This window comes from Hippoglossus stenolepis, chromosome 17, assembly GCF_022539355.2.
Source record: "Hippoglossus stenolepis isolate QCI-W04-F060 chromosome 17, HSTE1.2, whole genome shotgun sequence".
In the NCBI taxonomy this organism is placed as follows: domain Eukaryota; kingdom Metazoa; phylum Chordata; class Actinopteri; order Pleuronectiformes; family Pleuronectidae; genus Hippoglossus; species Hippoglossus stenolepis.
This window is the reverse complement of record NC_061499.1, coordinates 2,737,672-2,751,161: the sequence shown is the minus strand read 5'-3', so window position 1 is coordinate 2,751,161 and position 13,490 is coordinate 2,737,672. Positions and strand designations below refer to the sequence as shown.

At 47.8% G+C, this 13,490-nt stretch overlaps 2 protein-coding genes across 4 annotated transcripts; both read left to right on the top strand.

Annotated features, from left to right (window-relative positions):
• Positions 1-5: 5 nt before the first annotated feature.
• Positions 6-11,153, top strand: ints3 (integrator complex subunit 3). Its single transcript, XM_035182301.2, has 29 exons — positions 6-325; positions 928-1,011; positions 1,101-1,184; positions 1,279-1,392; positions 1,657-1,741; positions 1,813-1,879; positions 2,054-2,195; positions 2,393-2,522; positions 2,612-2,709; positions 2,895-3,086; positions 3,176-3,263; positions 3,629-3,708; positions 4,031-4,122; positions 4,205-4,311; positions 4,438-4,557; positions 4,823-4,952; positions 5,162-5,216; positions 5,821-5,924; positions 6,057-6,221; positions 6,440-6,593; positions 7,480-7,548; positions 8,205-8,280; positions 8,358-8,471; positions 8,633-8,681; positions 8,769-8,936; positions 9,652-9,752; positions 9,836-9,908; positions 10,006-10,159; positions 10,564-11,153. The coding sequence occupies exons 1-29, from the start codon at positions 242-244 to the stop codon at positions 10,639-10,641; spliced, it is 3,057 nt and encodes a 1,018-aa protein (XP_035038192.1). The 5' UTR covers positions 6-241; the 3' UTR covers positions 10,642-11,153.
• Positions 11,154-11,387: 234 nt separating this feature from the next.
• LOC118124484 (C2 calcium-dependent domain-containing protein 4C) lies at positions 11,388-12,704 on the top strand. Of its 3 annotated transcripts, none has more exons than XM_035182351.2 (2): positions 11,388-11,891; positions 12,007-12,704. In XM_035182351.2, exons 1-2 carry the CDS (start codon positions 11,821-11,823, stop codon positions 12,590-12,592), a joined length of 657 nt encoding a protein of 218 aa, XP_035038242.1. In that variant the 5' UTR covers positions 11,388-11,820; the 3' UTR covers positions 12,593-12,704. The 3 variants fall into 3 exon arrangements, with proteins under 3 accessions (XP_035038242.1, XP_035038243.1, XP_035038244.1); XM_035182352.2 differs by having other exon boundaries at positions 11,629-11,891; positions 11,972-12,704; XM_035182353.2 differs by having other exon boundaries at positions 11,629-11,924.
• Positions 12,705-13,490: the final 786 nt, after the last annotated feature.

Genomic DNA, 13,490 nt, shown 5'->3' with positions numbered 1-13,490 from the left:
GCGGACCGCGTGTGGTCCCGGTGCGGATGTCCGTTATGTGTCTGCGGTGGTCGGAGCCTCAGAGCGGGACTGAGAGTCACCGCTGCCCCGACACAAGTTTACAACACACGGTCACCGAGCCGAGCGTGACGCCCTGACCACCGCAGCTCACTCCCCGGTACACCGACACGCACACAACCCGCTCCACCGGGACTCAGCCCTTCTCAGCTCCGCGGGGCCCGGCGAGGCGCGGCGGGAGCAGATGGAGCCTGCACCGGCGAAGGCGAAGCCGCAGGGCCGGCTACTGGTGTCCACCCTGCTGGACACCAAGGATGAGCTGGAAGAGGTAGGCTAACCCGGGCCAACGGCTCCTAGAGCAGCTATAACCCGGGATAACTCCGGTGGACACGAGCAGTTTGAGTTTAGTTTAAAACAAAGACATGGAACCTCTGGATCACCCAGGCTAGGCTAGTTAGCACGGCTAGCAGGGGGCTAGCAGCGTTAGCATGGCACAGCCGCCCGGAAACGTGTGTGAACACGCTGTAGCCGGTGTGAACCCGCGGGGTGAGGCCGCTGAGGTGCGTCCGGTGTGAGCGAGCCCCGGGGGACGCGGTTTAACGGCACTCCTTACCGATTGTTAGCATAGCATGCTAACCCTACGTAAACATATGGATAGAAAGTGACAGGTGCGCATGCGCCATGGGGCTGTTTGGTTTCTGTCAAAAGGACTGAGATGCACGCACGCACACGCACGCACACCTGAGTGACGTGTTCATGTGGCTTGTACTGTCAGAGTAGCTTCTTAACTCTGTGTTTGTGTGTGTGTCTGTTGGTGTGTGTGTCTATGTTTTTGTGTGTGTGTCTGTCTGTGTTTCTGTCGCTGTGTGTGTGTGTGTGTGTGTGTGTGTGTGTCTATGTTTGTGTTATTGTGTGTGTGTGTGTGCACAGAAATCCGAGCGGTGTGCTGGGATCGTCCAGTCATTGACCAATGGGCTGTCTGAGAGAGAAGCCAACGACGCGCTCACTGCTAATGTAAGAAAAAACCAACTGTCCAATCACCATGGCAACCACCAGCATCACAGTGCCAAAGTGCCTGAACTTCCTGTTTACCTGTTCCTCAGGTGTGTAAAGGTCAGCAGCAGCACGAGGAGGTGTGTCTGGGTCTGTTTACTCTGGTCCTCACGGAACCGACCCAGGCTCAGAGGGTGAGACGCCACCGCATCATTATTAATGTGTGACATCACCATGACATCATTCTGACATCACTGTGTGTGTGTGTGTGTGTGTGTGTGTGGGCAGTGTTACAGAGACCTGACGCTGGTCAACAGAGATGGGATGAACGTGATCCTTGTGAAGATCAACCAGATCCTGATGGAGAAGTTCCTCAAACTACAGGACGTCCCGAGAACTCAGGTGAACAACCTGCACAACTCATCACTGTTGCTATGGTTACGCGTTTTCCAGCCTCTAAATCAGATACTTGTGTAAACTGGTCTTGTTTTACTTTGAAAACTCTGCGGTTGTGTTTCAGTCTAAACAGAAACTGAGACTTTTGTAAACGGAGGAAGGTTATTTTATTTATTAAATGATAATATATTAGTCTGGATGTGGCCACTGTGACCTCTGACCTCAATGAATCGTCTGTAAACGGAGAAACTGATGAAGTTGTGTGTACAGCTGGTGTGGCTGGTCCGAGAGCTGGTGAAGAGCAGCGTGATTGGAGCAGACGGCGTCGTCATGACGCTGCTGAAACAGATCGCAGGTCAGAAACTGTCACACAGTTCACTCCTCTTATGTGAAACATCAGCTGAGTTTTTATTGTTTGATTTTCAGGTGGAGATATCTCCACTAAGAACCTGTGGTTGGCCGAGAACGTCCTGGAGATCCTGCTGGAGCAGAAGTACGTTTCACTCAGTTTGTTTATCACCCATCTGTCTTATCAGACCACCAGGAAGTATAAACCCTGATTTATTTCAATGTAAAAGCTGCTGTGAAGCGACTGGAGGAATTGTTCATCTTGAAGTAACTGGAGGACTTTTACAGTGAAGCAGCTGAATCTGTTTTCTCTGTGTAGGGAGTGGGTACTGAAGAGTGGGATGCTGATAGCCATGTCAGTCTACACCTACCTCCGCCTGATCGTCGACCATGGGGCCTCCAACCTGCTGACACTCCGCCAGAAAGAGGTGGACTTCTGCATCAGCATGCTGAGGGAGAAGGTAAGGAAGGACAGAAGTAAAACGTGAGTGAGGAAAAAGAAAAGAAGTACTGTAGGGATGGAAGTAACGAAGGAAAGAAAATGTGAAGAAGGTGGGATGAAAGTAAGGAAGCAAGAAGTAGAAGGAAGTAAGAACGACATAAGGAAGAAGTAAGTAACAAAGTAAGGTTACCCTGACAACCCTGTCTGTGTTTGTAGTTCATGGAGTGTCTGATCATCGGCAGAGATCTGGTTCGTTTGCTGCAGAATGTTGCTCGGATCCCAGAGATAGATCTGCTTTGGAGAGACCTGCTGCACAACCCACAAGTCCTCAGTGCTCAGTTCACCGGTAAACTACACTACCCACAATCCTAAGTCCTCAGTAAACTAGCTTTCACAAACCTCAGATCCTGGAGCTGCTGTGTGTGTGTGTTTCAGGAGTCCTCCAGCTGCTGACCGCTCGGACCTCTAGAAAGTTTCTGGCGTGTCGACTCACACCGGACATGGAGACCAAGCTGCTGTTCATGACCTCCAGGGTAAAGAGACACACACACACACATAAGCCATTTTCAGACATGGACTCCAGGTAAAATCCAGATAATTGTCTCCAGAGTTTTTCTTTCCCCCTGAACCACACAGCAGGATTAATCAGCCGTTTTAATCACGTGACGAGCTGTTTGATTGGACACTGAATGCTGGATGTCTTCACCCGTGTGTTCAGGTGCGTTTCGGGCAGCAGAAGCGGTATCAGGACTGGTTCCAGAGACAGTACCTGTCCACAGCCGAGAGCCAATCACTGCGCTGCGATCTGATTCGCTACATCTGTGGAGTGGTCCATCCGTCCAATGAGGTGCTGAGCTCTGACATCCTACCTCGCTGGGCTATCATCGGCTGGCTGCTCACCACCTGCACGGTAAGGGGGCGGGGCCTCCGTCTGTCCATCTGAAGGTTGTTATCAATAAATATCAACAAGTGTTGATTAAAAAATGTTTTTGTCTTCAGTCAAACGTAGCTGCCTCCAACGCCAAGCTGGCGCTCTTCTATGATTGGCTCTTCTTCAATCCAGAGAAAGACAGCATCATGAACATAGGTGACACACACACACATCAATGAAAGGGAAACTGGTACTAAGCTTGTTATTGGTCGATGTGGATTTGGTCAGTTGCAGTTGTTTCTGTTCATTTTCTTTTTTTTACCTCAGTTTCTTCTTCTCTTGTTTTTCTATCCTTTTATTCTTATAGATTCTATGTCTCATTTTATTGTGTCTTATCTTTGTATTTCATCTGATTGCTTTGATTTGTGAAGTACTTTGGAGCCATGTTTTGATAAGTGTTATACAAGTATTATTATAAGAGGCTGAATAAAATGGATTGGATTCAATTATAAATCTAAATGTTTGTTCAGTTAGCATGCAGACTGTTGTATTGATGTTGTTGTTGTGTTGCTCTGGGTCAGAACCAGCCATCCTGGTGATGCATCACTCCATGAAGCCTCATCCTGCCATCACCGCCACACTGCTGGACTTCATGTGCAGGGTAACACACACACACACTGACACACACATGCTGTTTTCAGACATGAACTGAATTTCTGTCATGTTCCTCACATGTTCCTCACATGTTCTGAAGGTTCTGTCTGTGAGAACAGATGTCTGAGTCAGTGTCTCTGGACATGTTCTGGATCTTCTCCTGCAGCCTCCTAGTAAAATGTGTGTAACATGTCAGAGTGAGTCCATGTGAGGAGACAGCAGGACAATGTGTGAAGCTTCCCAGTGAGCGAGTGGACGTGTTGATGAGGTTTCTAACACGTGACGACCATCCCTCTATCCTTTCTTTCTCTCCCTGTTTCCTTCCTCAGATCATCCCTCACTTCTTTCCTCCGTTGGAGTCTCAGGTCCGTCAGGGTGTCTTCAACTCGCTCACCTTCATCATGGAGAAGAGAGTGCTGGCGTAAGAAACAAAGAACTGTGTTTCACTTTCTTTTAATGGTGCAGAACATATAGATTATTGATATTGATCGTTTGTCTCTCAGTCACCTCGCTCCACTGTTTGATAATCCAAAATTGGATCGAGAACTTCGATCGATGCTAAGAGAGAGATTCCCTGAGTTCTGCAGCTCGCCCTCACCCCCAACTGAAGGTAACACACACACACACACACACACACACACACACACACACACACACACACACACACACACACACACACACACACACACACACACACACAGTGTTGCTGTATTAACAAAACTTTTGTGTCCTGCAGTAAAAATGGAAGAGGCAGTTTCTTTAGAGATGGACAACCACGTGTTGGACAAGGAAGAGGGTTGCTATGACAACACTGAGGCTGCCTTCAGTGACGACGAGGAGGAAGTCAACAACAAAGGTGACGAGATGGGGATAAACCAGATTAAAATGGTTATTCCAGTTGAGACCAGAATGAGGAATTATTATATATTCCTAATGTAAGAAGAACATGTTTACATTGGAGTTTAAACCAGTTCAAAGAGGACGGAGCCAGTGAGAATGAGTTTAAACCAGTTTAAAGACGCACTGCAGGTTGTTCCATGTGTGACTGGTTTACCTGCCACAGGTGAACACCTCAGTTACCTGTTCATTCATAACCCTGCCTGTCGCCAATCACTGTGCAGGAAAGAAACGGGAGTTCAGGTTCCATCCAATCAAAGAGGCCGTGATGGAGGAGCCTGCTGACATCACACCCTGGCTGGACCAATTAGATGACACCATGAAGGAGAAAGTGCTGCAGCTGCAGAAATCCAGGTGAGAGGCCACAGTCTTCCTTCAGGTCCTCAGCTCGACCTGTGGGTCGCGGTGATGCAACTTGGCATCAGATGAGAATCTAAGAAGAAGAGATCACATCTGAGGTCACTGTGGATTTATGAATAATGAATCAGTTAATATTATATTAATATGATGATAATGTTTTCTCCTGGTCATTACATTAATAATAAAACTGACTCTGTCCTCAGTGACACGGAGACTCAGTGTGAGGTGATGCAGGAAATCGTGGACCTGATCCTGGAGGTGAGTTCTCTTTGTTTCAATAAAGATGATTTACTCAGTTATTTAGACTCCAACAGGAACCATGTTAACATCACCTCATCCTGTCAGTGACGTGTCTGAAAGAAATCGGTTCCACTAAGTAATTAGTAACTAGGTAACTTGAGTAAAGTTACAGAACTGATTCGATTTGGAAACTTCTCAAATCCATAAAGTTTGAATGTGATCCAGAACATGAGAGTGGACAGAACACAACGTCTCTGTTCATTCACTGTTTCACTTTCACCTCAGCTGTTCTCCCACATGAACTCCGTAAAATGTTGTCCTGACATGTTGTGTAGTTAGTGTTGTGTTGGAGTTAGTGTTTGTCCTGTGAAGCAGCAGCAGGTTGTCGGGTCCGACTCGTTCACACCAACAGGAACATGTGGGGAACATCCAGGCGAGGGGCGGAGCCTGTAGAGCAGCAGGAGGACATGACGTATAAACTCTGCTGTGGAAAGATCAGTGTTGTTGTTTACAGCTCATCCACACCGGATATGGACGACGCGTCTCCCCTTCTTCCTGTCAAATCCAAAATATCTTGTGTACTTTGTTCTCTGATGTTCTCTGATGTTCTCTGATGTTCCAGGAGGACTTTGACACAGAACAGATGTCGGCTCTGGCCTCTTGTCTGGCAGAACTGTTTAAAGATCATTTCAGAGGAGATGTTCTTCCAGAGGAGATCACTGAGGAGTAAGACTCTTCCTGTCTTTTACTGTGTTACTGTGCTGCCCCCTGTTGGTCACACGATCATAGTTTCTATCTCTGCTCACCTGTCTCTCTCTCTCTCTCTGTCTCCCTCTCTCTGATGTTCACCTGTCTCAGGTCCCTGGAGGAGTCGGTGTGTAAACCCGTCTGTCTGATCTTCAGGAACCTGGTCACGATGCAGGAAGACAACAGCGGCTTCTCCGTTCTGCTCGACATGTTGGCTGAACTTTACCAGAAACAACCCAAGATCGGATACCACCTGCTCTACTACCTGAAAGCCAGGTGAGAAGCCCCAGGCTCCACTGATGATGTCACTGATGGTCAGTGGTCTGTCCTGCTCTCAGTAGCACAACTAAACCTCGTGTGTGTTGTGTGTGTGTGTGTGTGTGTGTGTGTGTGTGTGTGTGTGTGTGTGTGTGTGTGTGTGTGTGTGTGTGTGTGTGTGTGTGTGTGTGTGTGTGTGTGTGTGTGTGTGTGTGTGTGTGTGTGTGTGTTCTCAGTAAAGCGGCAAATGGGAAGATGATGCTGTACGAGTCGTTCGCTCAGGCGACGGCTCTCGGTGACCTGCACACATGTCTGATGATGGACATGAAGGCGTGTCAGGAGGACGACATCCGACTGCTCTGCTACCTCACTCCCTCCATATACTCTGAGGTACACACACACACCCTCCATATACTCTGAGGTACACACACACTCCCTCCATATACTCTGAGGTACACACACACACTCCTCCATATACTCTGAGGTACACACACACACTCCATATACTCTGAGGTACACACACACACTCCTCCATATACTCTGAGGTACACACACTCCCTCCATATACTCTGAGGTACACACACACACTCCCTCCATATACTCTGATACACACACACACACACACACACACACACACACCCTCCCTCCATATACTCTGATGTACACACACACCTCCCTCCATATACTCTGATGTACACACACACACACCCCTCCCTCCATATACTCTGAGGTACTCACACACACACACACACACACCCTCCCTCCATATACTCTGATACACACACACACACACACACCCTCCATATACTCTGAGGTACACACACACACCCTCCCTCCATATACTCTGAGGTTCACACACACACACACACACACACCCTCCATATACTCTGAGGTACACACACACACACCCTCCTCCATATACTCTGAGGTACACACACACCCTCCTCCATATACTCTGAGGTACACACACACACACACACTATACTCTGAGGTACACACACACACACACACACACACACACCCCTCCTCCATATACTCTGAGGTACACACACACACACCCTCCCTCCATATACTCTGAGGTACACACACACACACACACACACACACACACACACACACACACACACACACACACACACACACACACACACACACACACACACACACACACACCCTCCCTCCCTCCATATACTCTGAGGTACACACACTCACACACACACATATATACTCTGAGGTACACACACTCACACACTCACTTGTCTTGGTGTCTGTACAGTTTCCAGATGAGACGTTGAGAAGCGGCGAGCTGCTCAACATGATCGTCGCCGTCATCGACTCCACGCAGGTAACTGACACGTGTTATTAACGTGATCTGAACCTTCTCTGGTTGGTGGAAACATACAACAAACACAAGGTGGTGATTCTAGTTGTTTAAAGTCAATTTGAAATATTCATATTCACAATGTTCCTCATTCAAGAACATGTTTGTATCCTTTTAAATTTCTCCTACGTTTGAACGAACATGACAAGAAGATGGCAAATTAGCTTAATTAACGGCCCAATAATACCAAATAAGGCTAAACTTGCTGCTGTCAGAAGTGTCATTCCTGAAAATGACACCAAAGAGTAAAGAACATTGAGAGTTTGGAGATGTGCTGATTTCAGAGATACAGAAAAGAAAGTCTGGACTTTTCATCAGCATCAGCAGTGGAATTAAGAGACTGAAGCAGCTGTTAACGCTGTGTCACTGAAATACAGAAGAAAGAGTTCCATATGAAAATGTTGTAAAAAATGTCACAATGACTGTAACAGGATCGGATAATAGTTTACATGTGAAGTACAGCATTAAGATCCATTAGTGAAAAACCTCATCTGAATAACGGCCGACGAACTTCTTCTGACTCGTATGTCAAGTCTGGACTCGCATACAAATCTGTTCGTACCGACGGTTCATTATTCTCATAATTAACGTTGTGTGTGTGTGTGTGTGTGTGTGTGTAGTTACAGGAGCTGATGTGTCATGTGATGATGGGAAACCTGGTGATGTTCAGGAAAGACTCTGTGCTCAACATCCTCAGTGAGAAACAGTCGCACAACAGTTTATTGTGTTTGTGTTGAGCTGCAACTGATTGTGTGTTTTCTTCTTGTGAACAGTTCAGTCTCTGGACTGGGAGACGTTTGAACAGTACAGCACCTGGCAGCTGTTTCTGGCTCACAGTATCCCTCTGGAAACCATCATCCCCATCCTGCAACACGTCAAGTACAAAGGTGACAGCCGACACCATGATTGCTTCTGGATTGCAATGACCAACCATAGTGGACAAAGATTATTACAGAGAAATAAACATGAAACATAAAAACGATCATGCGTGAAGCTTTTCTTATTGAATTTAATAAGCTTGTGTGATTCTTTTTCTTTGTGTTTGCAGAACATCCAGAGGCTTTATCGTGTCTGCTGCTGCAGCTTCGCAGGGAAAAGTACGAAAATCACAACAACTTTTATTCCTTCTTCATATTACAGGTGTGGTTGTCCCTGTTAATGTGTGTGTGTGTGTTGTGTGTCAGGCCCAGTGAGGAGATGGTGAAGATGGTCCTGAGTCGTCCCTGTCATCCCGAGGACCAGTTCACCACCAGCATTCTGAGACACTGGGCGTCCAAATACGACGACACGCTGGGAGAACACATCAAGGCCCAGCTGATCAAGAACAACAACCAGCCCCGCAAGAGACAGAGGTGAGGACAGACTTCAGACATGAACCGTGGGGTTTGTTGCCGGAGATTCTCCGGGTCAGACTCGTCAGAAGCTTTGGAATTTTTCGTCTTCTCTTTACTGCTCCTCTTCTTCATCCTGAGATGTTTGTGTTCTTCCAGTTTCACGTCCGTCACGTGTTAGAAACCTCATCAACACGTCCACTCGCTCACTGTGAATTGGGAAACAGCTGTAGCGACCCCAGTCAGGCTGCACACTGATTTTTCCAGATACCAGTGCTCAATCGTTTCTTTTAGAACGGTTCCTCCCTTTACACAGACTTGATCTCAAACATTTGCTGCACGTCTTATCGTCGCGAATCCTTTCGCATGAAATACAACCGCAGTTTGGACCATTCAACTTTAGACATGTCGTTTAGTTGACTTCAGTTTGAGGTGGCTAATAGCTAACTGTAGGCTAATGTTACGTGCTGCCAGAGCCATGTGGACAGCGTGTTTTCATCAGAGTCAAATGTCACGTTAAAGACACGTGTGGTGAATTTATGTTGCCTGTAAACAGGGAAACTATTTGAGAACAGAGCTCAGATCTCTGCGTTGTGTTTTGGTCCTGTAGGTGCCAGCCGTGTAAGAGCAGCTGTCTGATTGGCTAATTTCAGTAGTTAATGGCAGTGGTGGGTCAGGCGCGTCATGTTGTCCACGCAGGGACACGTGTGTAGTAACATGTGTCTGTGTGTGTCAGTCTCCGTAGTTCCAGCAGTAAACTGGCTCAGCTGACTCTGGAACAGATCCTGGAGCACATGGACAACCTGAGACTGAGTCTGAGCAACACCAAGAACAACTGTGAGTCCACTCTCCCCTCATCACTCAGAACTGATCCTGGATCTGTTGATCCCTGATAACTGATCCATGTGTCTCTCTGTCAGTCTTCACTCAGACTCCCATCCTCCAGGCTCTGCAGCACGTTCAGGCCAGCTGTGACGAAGCACACAAGATGAGGTACACACACGTATACACACACACGTAGTAACAAACTGTATCTCACACACACACGTGCTGATGACATCATAACGTACCTCACTTCCTGTTGCTGCAGGTTCAGCGACCTGTTCGCTCTGGCGGAGGAGTACGAGGACTCTCAGTCAAAGCCTCCAAAGTCTCGTCGTAAAGCTCCGGCCTCCTCGCCTCGCTCCAGGAAAGGAGCAGCGCCGCCCACCAACGAGGAGGAGAGCGCCTCCAGCAGCGCCTCGGTACGTACCGACCACGTCTCAGGCTCAATACCAGCGTTAAATGTAGCTCCACCCGACGTTACCCATGTCCTGGTGTTGGTGGAATGTACATGACGCACAGCGCCGTCCAGTCACAATCATCCACTGTAGATAAACATGCTGGCTGCTTGTCCGACACGCCCCCTGTCAAAGCAAGAGCGAGGCCGACACTTCCTACACAGACTGGAAGCTGTTGACCAATCAGAGTGGACCAGCTGACCAATCAGAGCAGAGGGGAGCTGAAACCACCAAGTGTTTGAGACAGAGGCTGAAAAAAGGAGCTGAAAACATCTTACAGTCATAACACTAATTAAATGATCAACTTAAGATGAGCATGTTTCCTTTAATATTAATGTACATGACGTTAATTTCCGTCTGTGTTGCAGGAGGAGGAAGACTCGAAGCCCAAAGCTCCAAAGAGGAAGAGGAAAGGCTCGTCGGCCGTCGGCTCTGACAGTGACTGATGGACTCTGACCAATCACATGCCAGCTGCCACGGAGACAGCCAGCCAACCAGACGCTCTGACCACTGGAAGAAGCCCCGCCCCCCCTTCCTGATGACATGCACTGACGCCCGCGGAAGGGGCGGGACTCGGAGACGATGCAGACTTTAAATCCCATGTGGTGAACTGATTTTCACATGATGAGACTGATGCTCTTTCCACAGAGACGAGGACTGACCTGGTCAAAGGTCACTGTGTGGCTTAACTCCCATGATGCACTGGGAGGAGGAAGCCTCGAACTCTGGGAACAAAATGACTGATTTTAATACAGGGAACATGATGATGATGAAGATGAGTGTGGTTGTTTTTGGGTACTCCTGCTTTTTTTCTGGAGGGGATTTTGAACTCTTATTGTGGAGGATCCTGACTTCCTGCTGTTTTTAGCAGCTCCTCCATGTTTGTCTCGCTGCAGTAAAAGCTCTTCGTCTGCTCTGAACATGATGTGGAATTCTTCATATAAAACTGAAGTTTGTTTCAGGTGGTCATCTCTGTCTGGGGGGGGGATCAGTCAGTAAAGCAACATTTCACCTTTTTTTTTTTTTTTTACCAATGTTGTTAAAAACCTGAAAAATCCAAATGGAGTTTGGTTTGTGTTTTTTTTTTGTTCAGTTTTTGTCCAAAATTTACTTTTGACTTTTGGTGAAATACAGATTTAAAGACAGTCAGATGAACCCTTTTGATTCAGATAATGTGACTTTATCACTGCCAACATCCCATAATATCCTTTGACCCATCAGTCTTTCTTGTGCTCAGACACTTTGAACCTTTTTCAGCAGTTAAATTATTAAATCATTAAGAAGCCGTTCCGGAGATAAAACCTGTTCCTTCACATTCTGATGAGAAACTTTAAATCACTTTGTTATTTCTGTTTTCACAGCAACGTGTCAGCACAGTGTATTTTCTTTATTAATGACATCACCTCCACGTCTTGTCATCACTTGATGGTCATTTGCCAGAGAACCCCATTGGTCAGAAGGTTGAATGTGGGCGTGTAGAGGGCGGGGCATGAGGCAGATTCCTGTACGCACGTGTCCAGGTGACCTGTGATTTACGAAGTGAATCCTCAGCGTGCGTGTGCACGGTTTAATGAATCCTTTGTGTGCACGTGGACTTTTAGTATGAATCCTCCAGTGTTTTATAAATGAGGACCAGGTCTGATCAGTGGGATTGGATCCAGCTGCTGACAAAGACCCTCAGTTCACTTCAGACCAGGTGAGTGGACCTCACTGCTCTGATCCTCTGGAAGTAAGTTCTGGTCCAGGTCAGGATCTAGTCTGACTGAACCGGGTCAGACCTGCTGGTCTTCTGAACCCTCTTGTCTCTGCAGCCTCAGGATCATGTCGGTCATTAAATCCGGATCATCTCTGCGGACCCTGGTCCTGACTCCGGAACGACTCCCCGCCTTCCTCATCCCGTCCCGCAGTCCGCGCCTCATTTTGTCCCTTCACCGGAGCTCGCCGGACTGGGTCAGACTCCTGTCCGACCACGATGAGGACAGTGCGGGAGCCAGTCCCCCGGAGGTCCCGCCCAGCCCCGCGGCCTCCCCCCGGTTCCTGCTCCGCCTGCCGCCAAGGCTCAGAATTCCGCGTCGCTCCGCCGCTGCAGCGGCAGAGTCAGCGGACATGCCGCTGCCGCACGTGGAGGACGTGACCACGCCCTACGGCTTCCGGGCCGTGCTGGCCGAGAGCCCGCGCACGCACCGGAGAGAGTCCCTGTTCCACCGGAACAAGCCGGTCACCGTGACGGTCACCGACCCCGAGCAGCTCCCGGTAGAAGGTCCCGGTCCCGGTCCCAGTCCCGGCAGGTCCCGGGCGTGTGTCCGGACCGTTAAATCACTCGGTCTGCAGGTGATGAAGCAGCTGAAGATTCTCAGTCCCGCCGCCAGGAGGAGCCAGAGATCACAGGATCAATGAAGCTGAATGTTTGATCTCCATGGTTACCGCAGACTCTGCCCCCTGGTGACCAGTTTGTATAATTTTCTCTTTTACTGGAAAAATGTTGAATAAAGTTTAATGTTAGAACTAACTTGAGATTCTCTGGTTCTTTACTTTAGATTAGTTCTGAACTTTTAACTTCAACAACACAGCTTTTACCATTTATTTCATTTAGCTCTGAAGCTAAAGGAGCGTTAGCCACAACAACGCCACCTACCTGAAGTGAGAACCAAGGAACACAATGCTTATGCTAAGTGTCCGCACCATGGTCAGAACGTGACATCAGCAGAAAGAGAAACGTTGTGCTCAGTTCTCACAGAATCTAAACCAGTAGAGGGACGTGTCCAGCTGCAGGGACGAGGACGGACCCTTCAGACGCTCCAGATGTGTTCCGGTGTCACTGACCTCATGTCTCTGTTCTGGACATGGACAGTTTGTCTTCAGCTCGCCCTGCTTCCTGTGAACAGCCAGGCGGCTGCTCGCACGAGGAGCATCATTAGTGTTTCTTCTTGTCGACATGAAGCTAGCTGTCAGTACAGCACATTTCAGACTCTCCTTATATTTTGTATTATATATATTTATTTTTTATAGCCTACATTTCTGTCTGCCTGTGTGTGCATCTGTACACAGTCCAATTTGACAGGCTGTTGGAGAGCATGTGAAATAAATAATGTAAAGTATTTCCTCACGTTTTACATATCCATATGTCAAACCTTGTTCATATTGCATTAAAATGCTGATGTGTGTTGTGTGTGTGTGTTGTGTGTGTGTGTGTGTGTGTGTGTGTGTGTGTGTGTGTGTGTGTGTGTGTGTGTGTGTGTGTGAAACTCCCATTGTCTGTGTAGTCTTGGGTAATTTGTTATATTTGTATTCACAA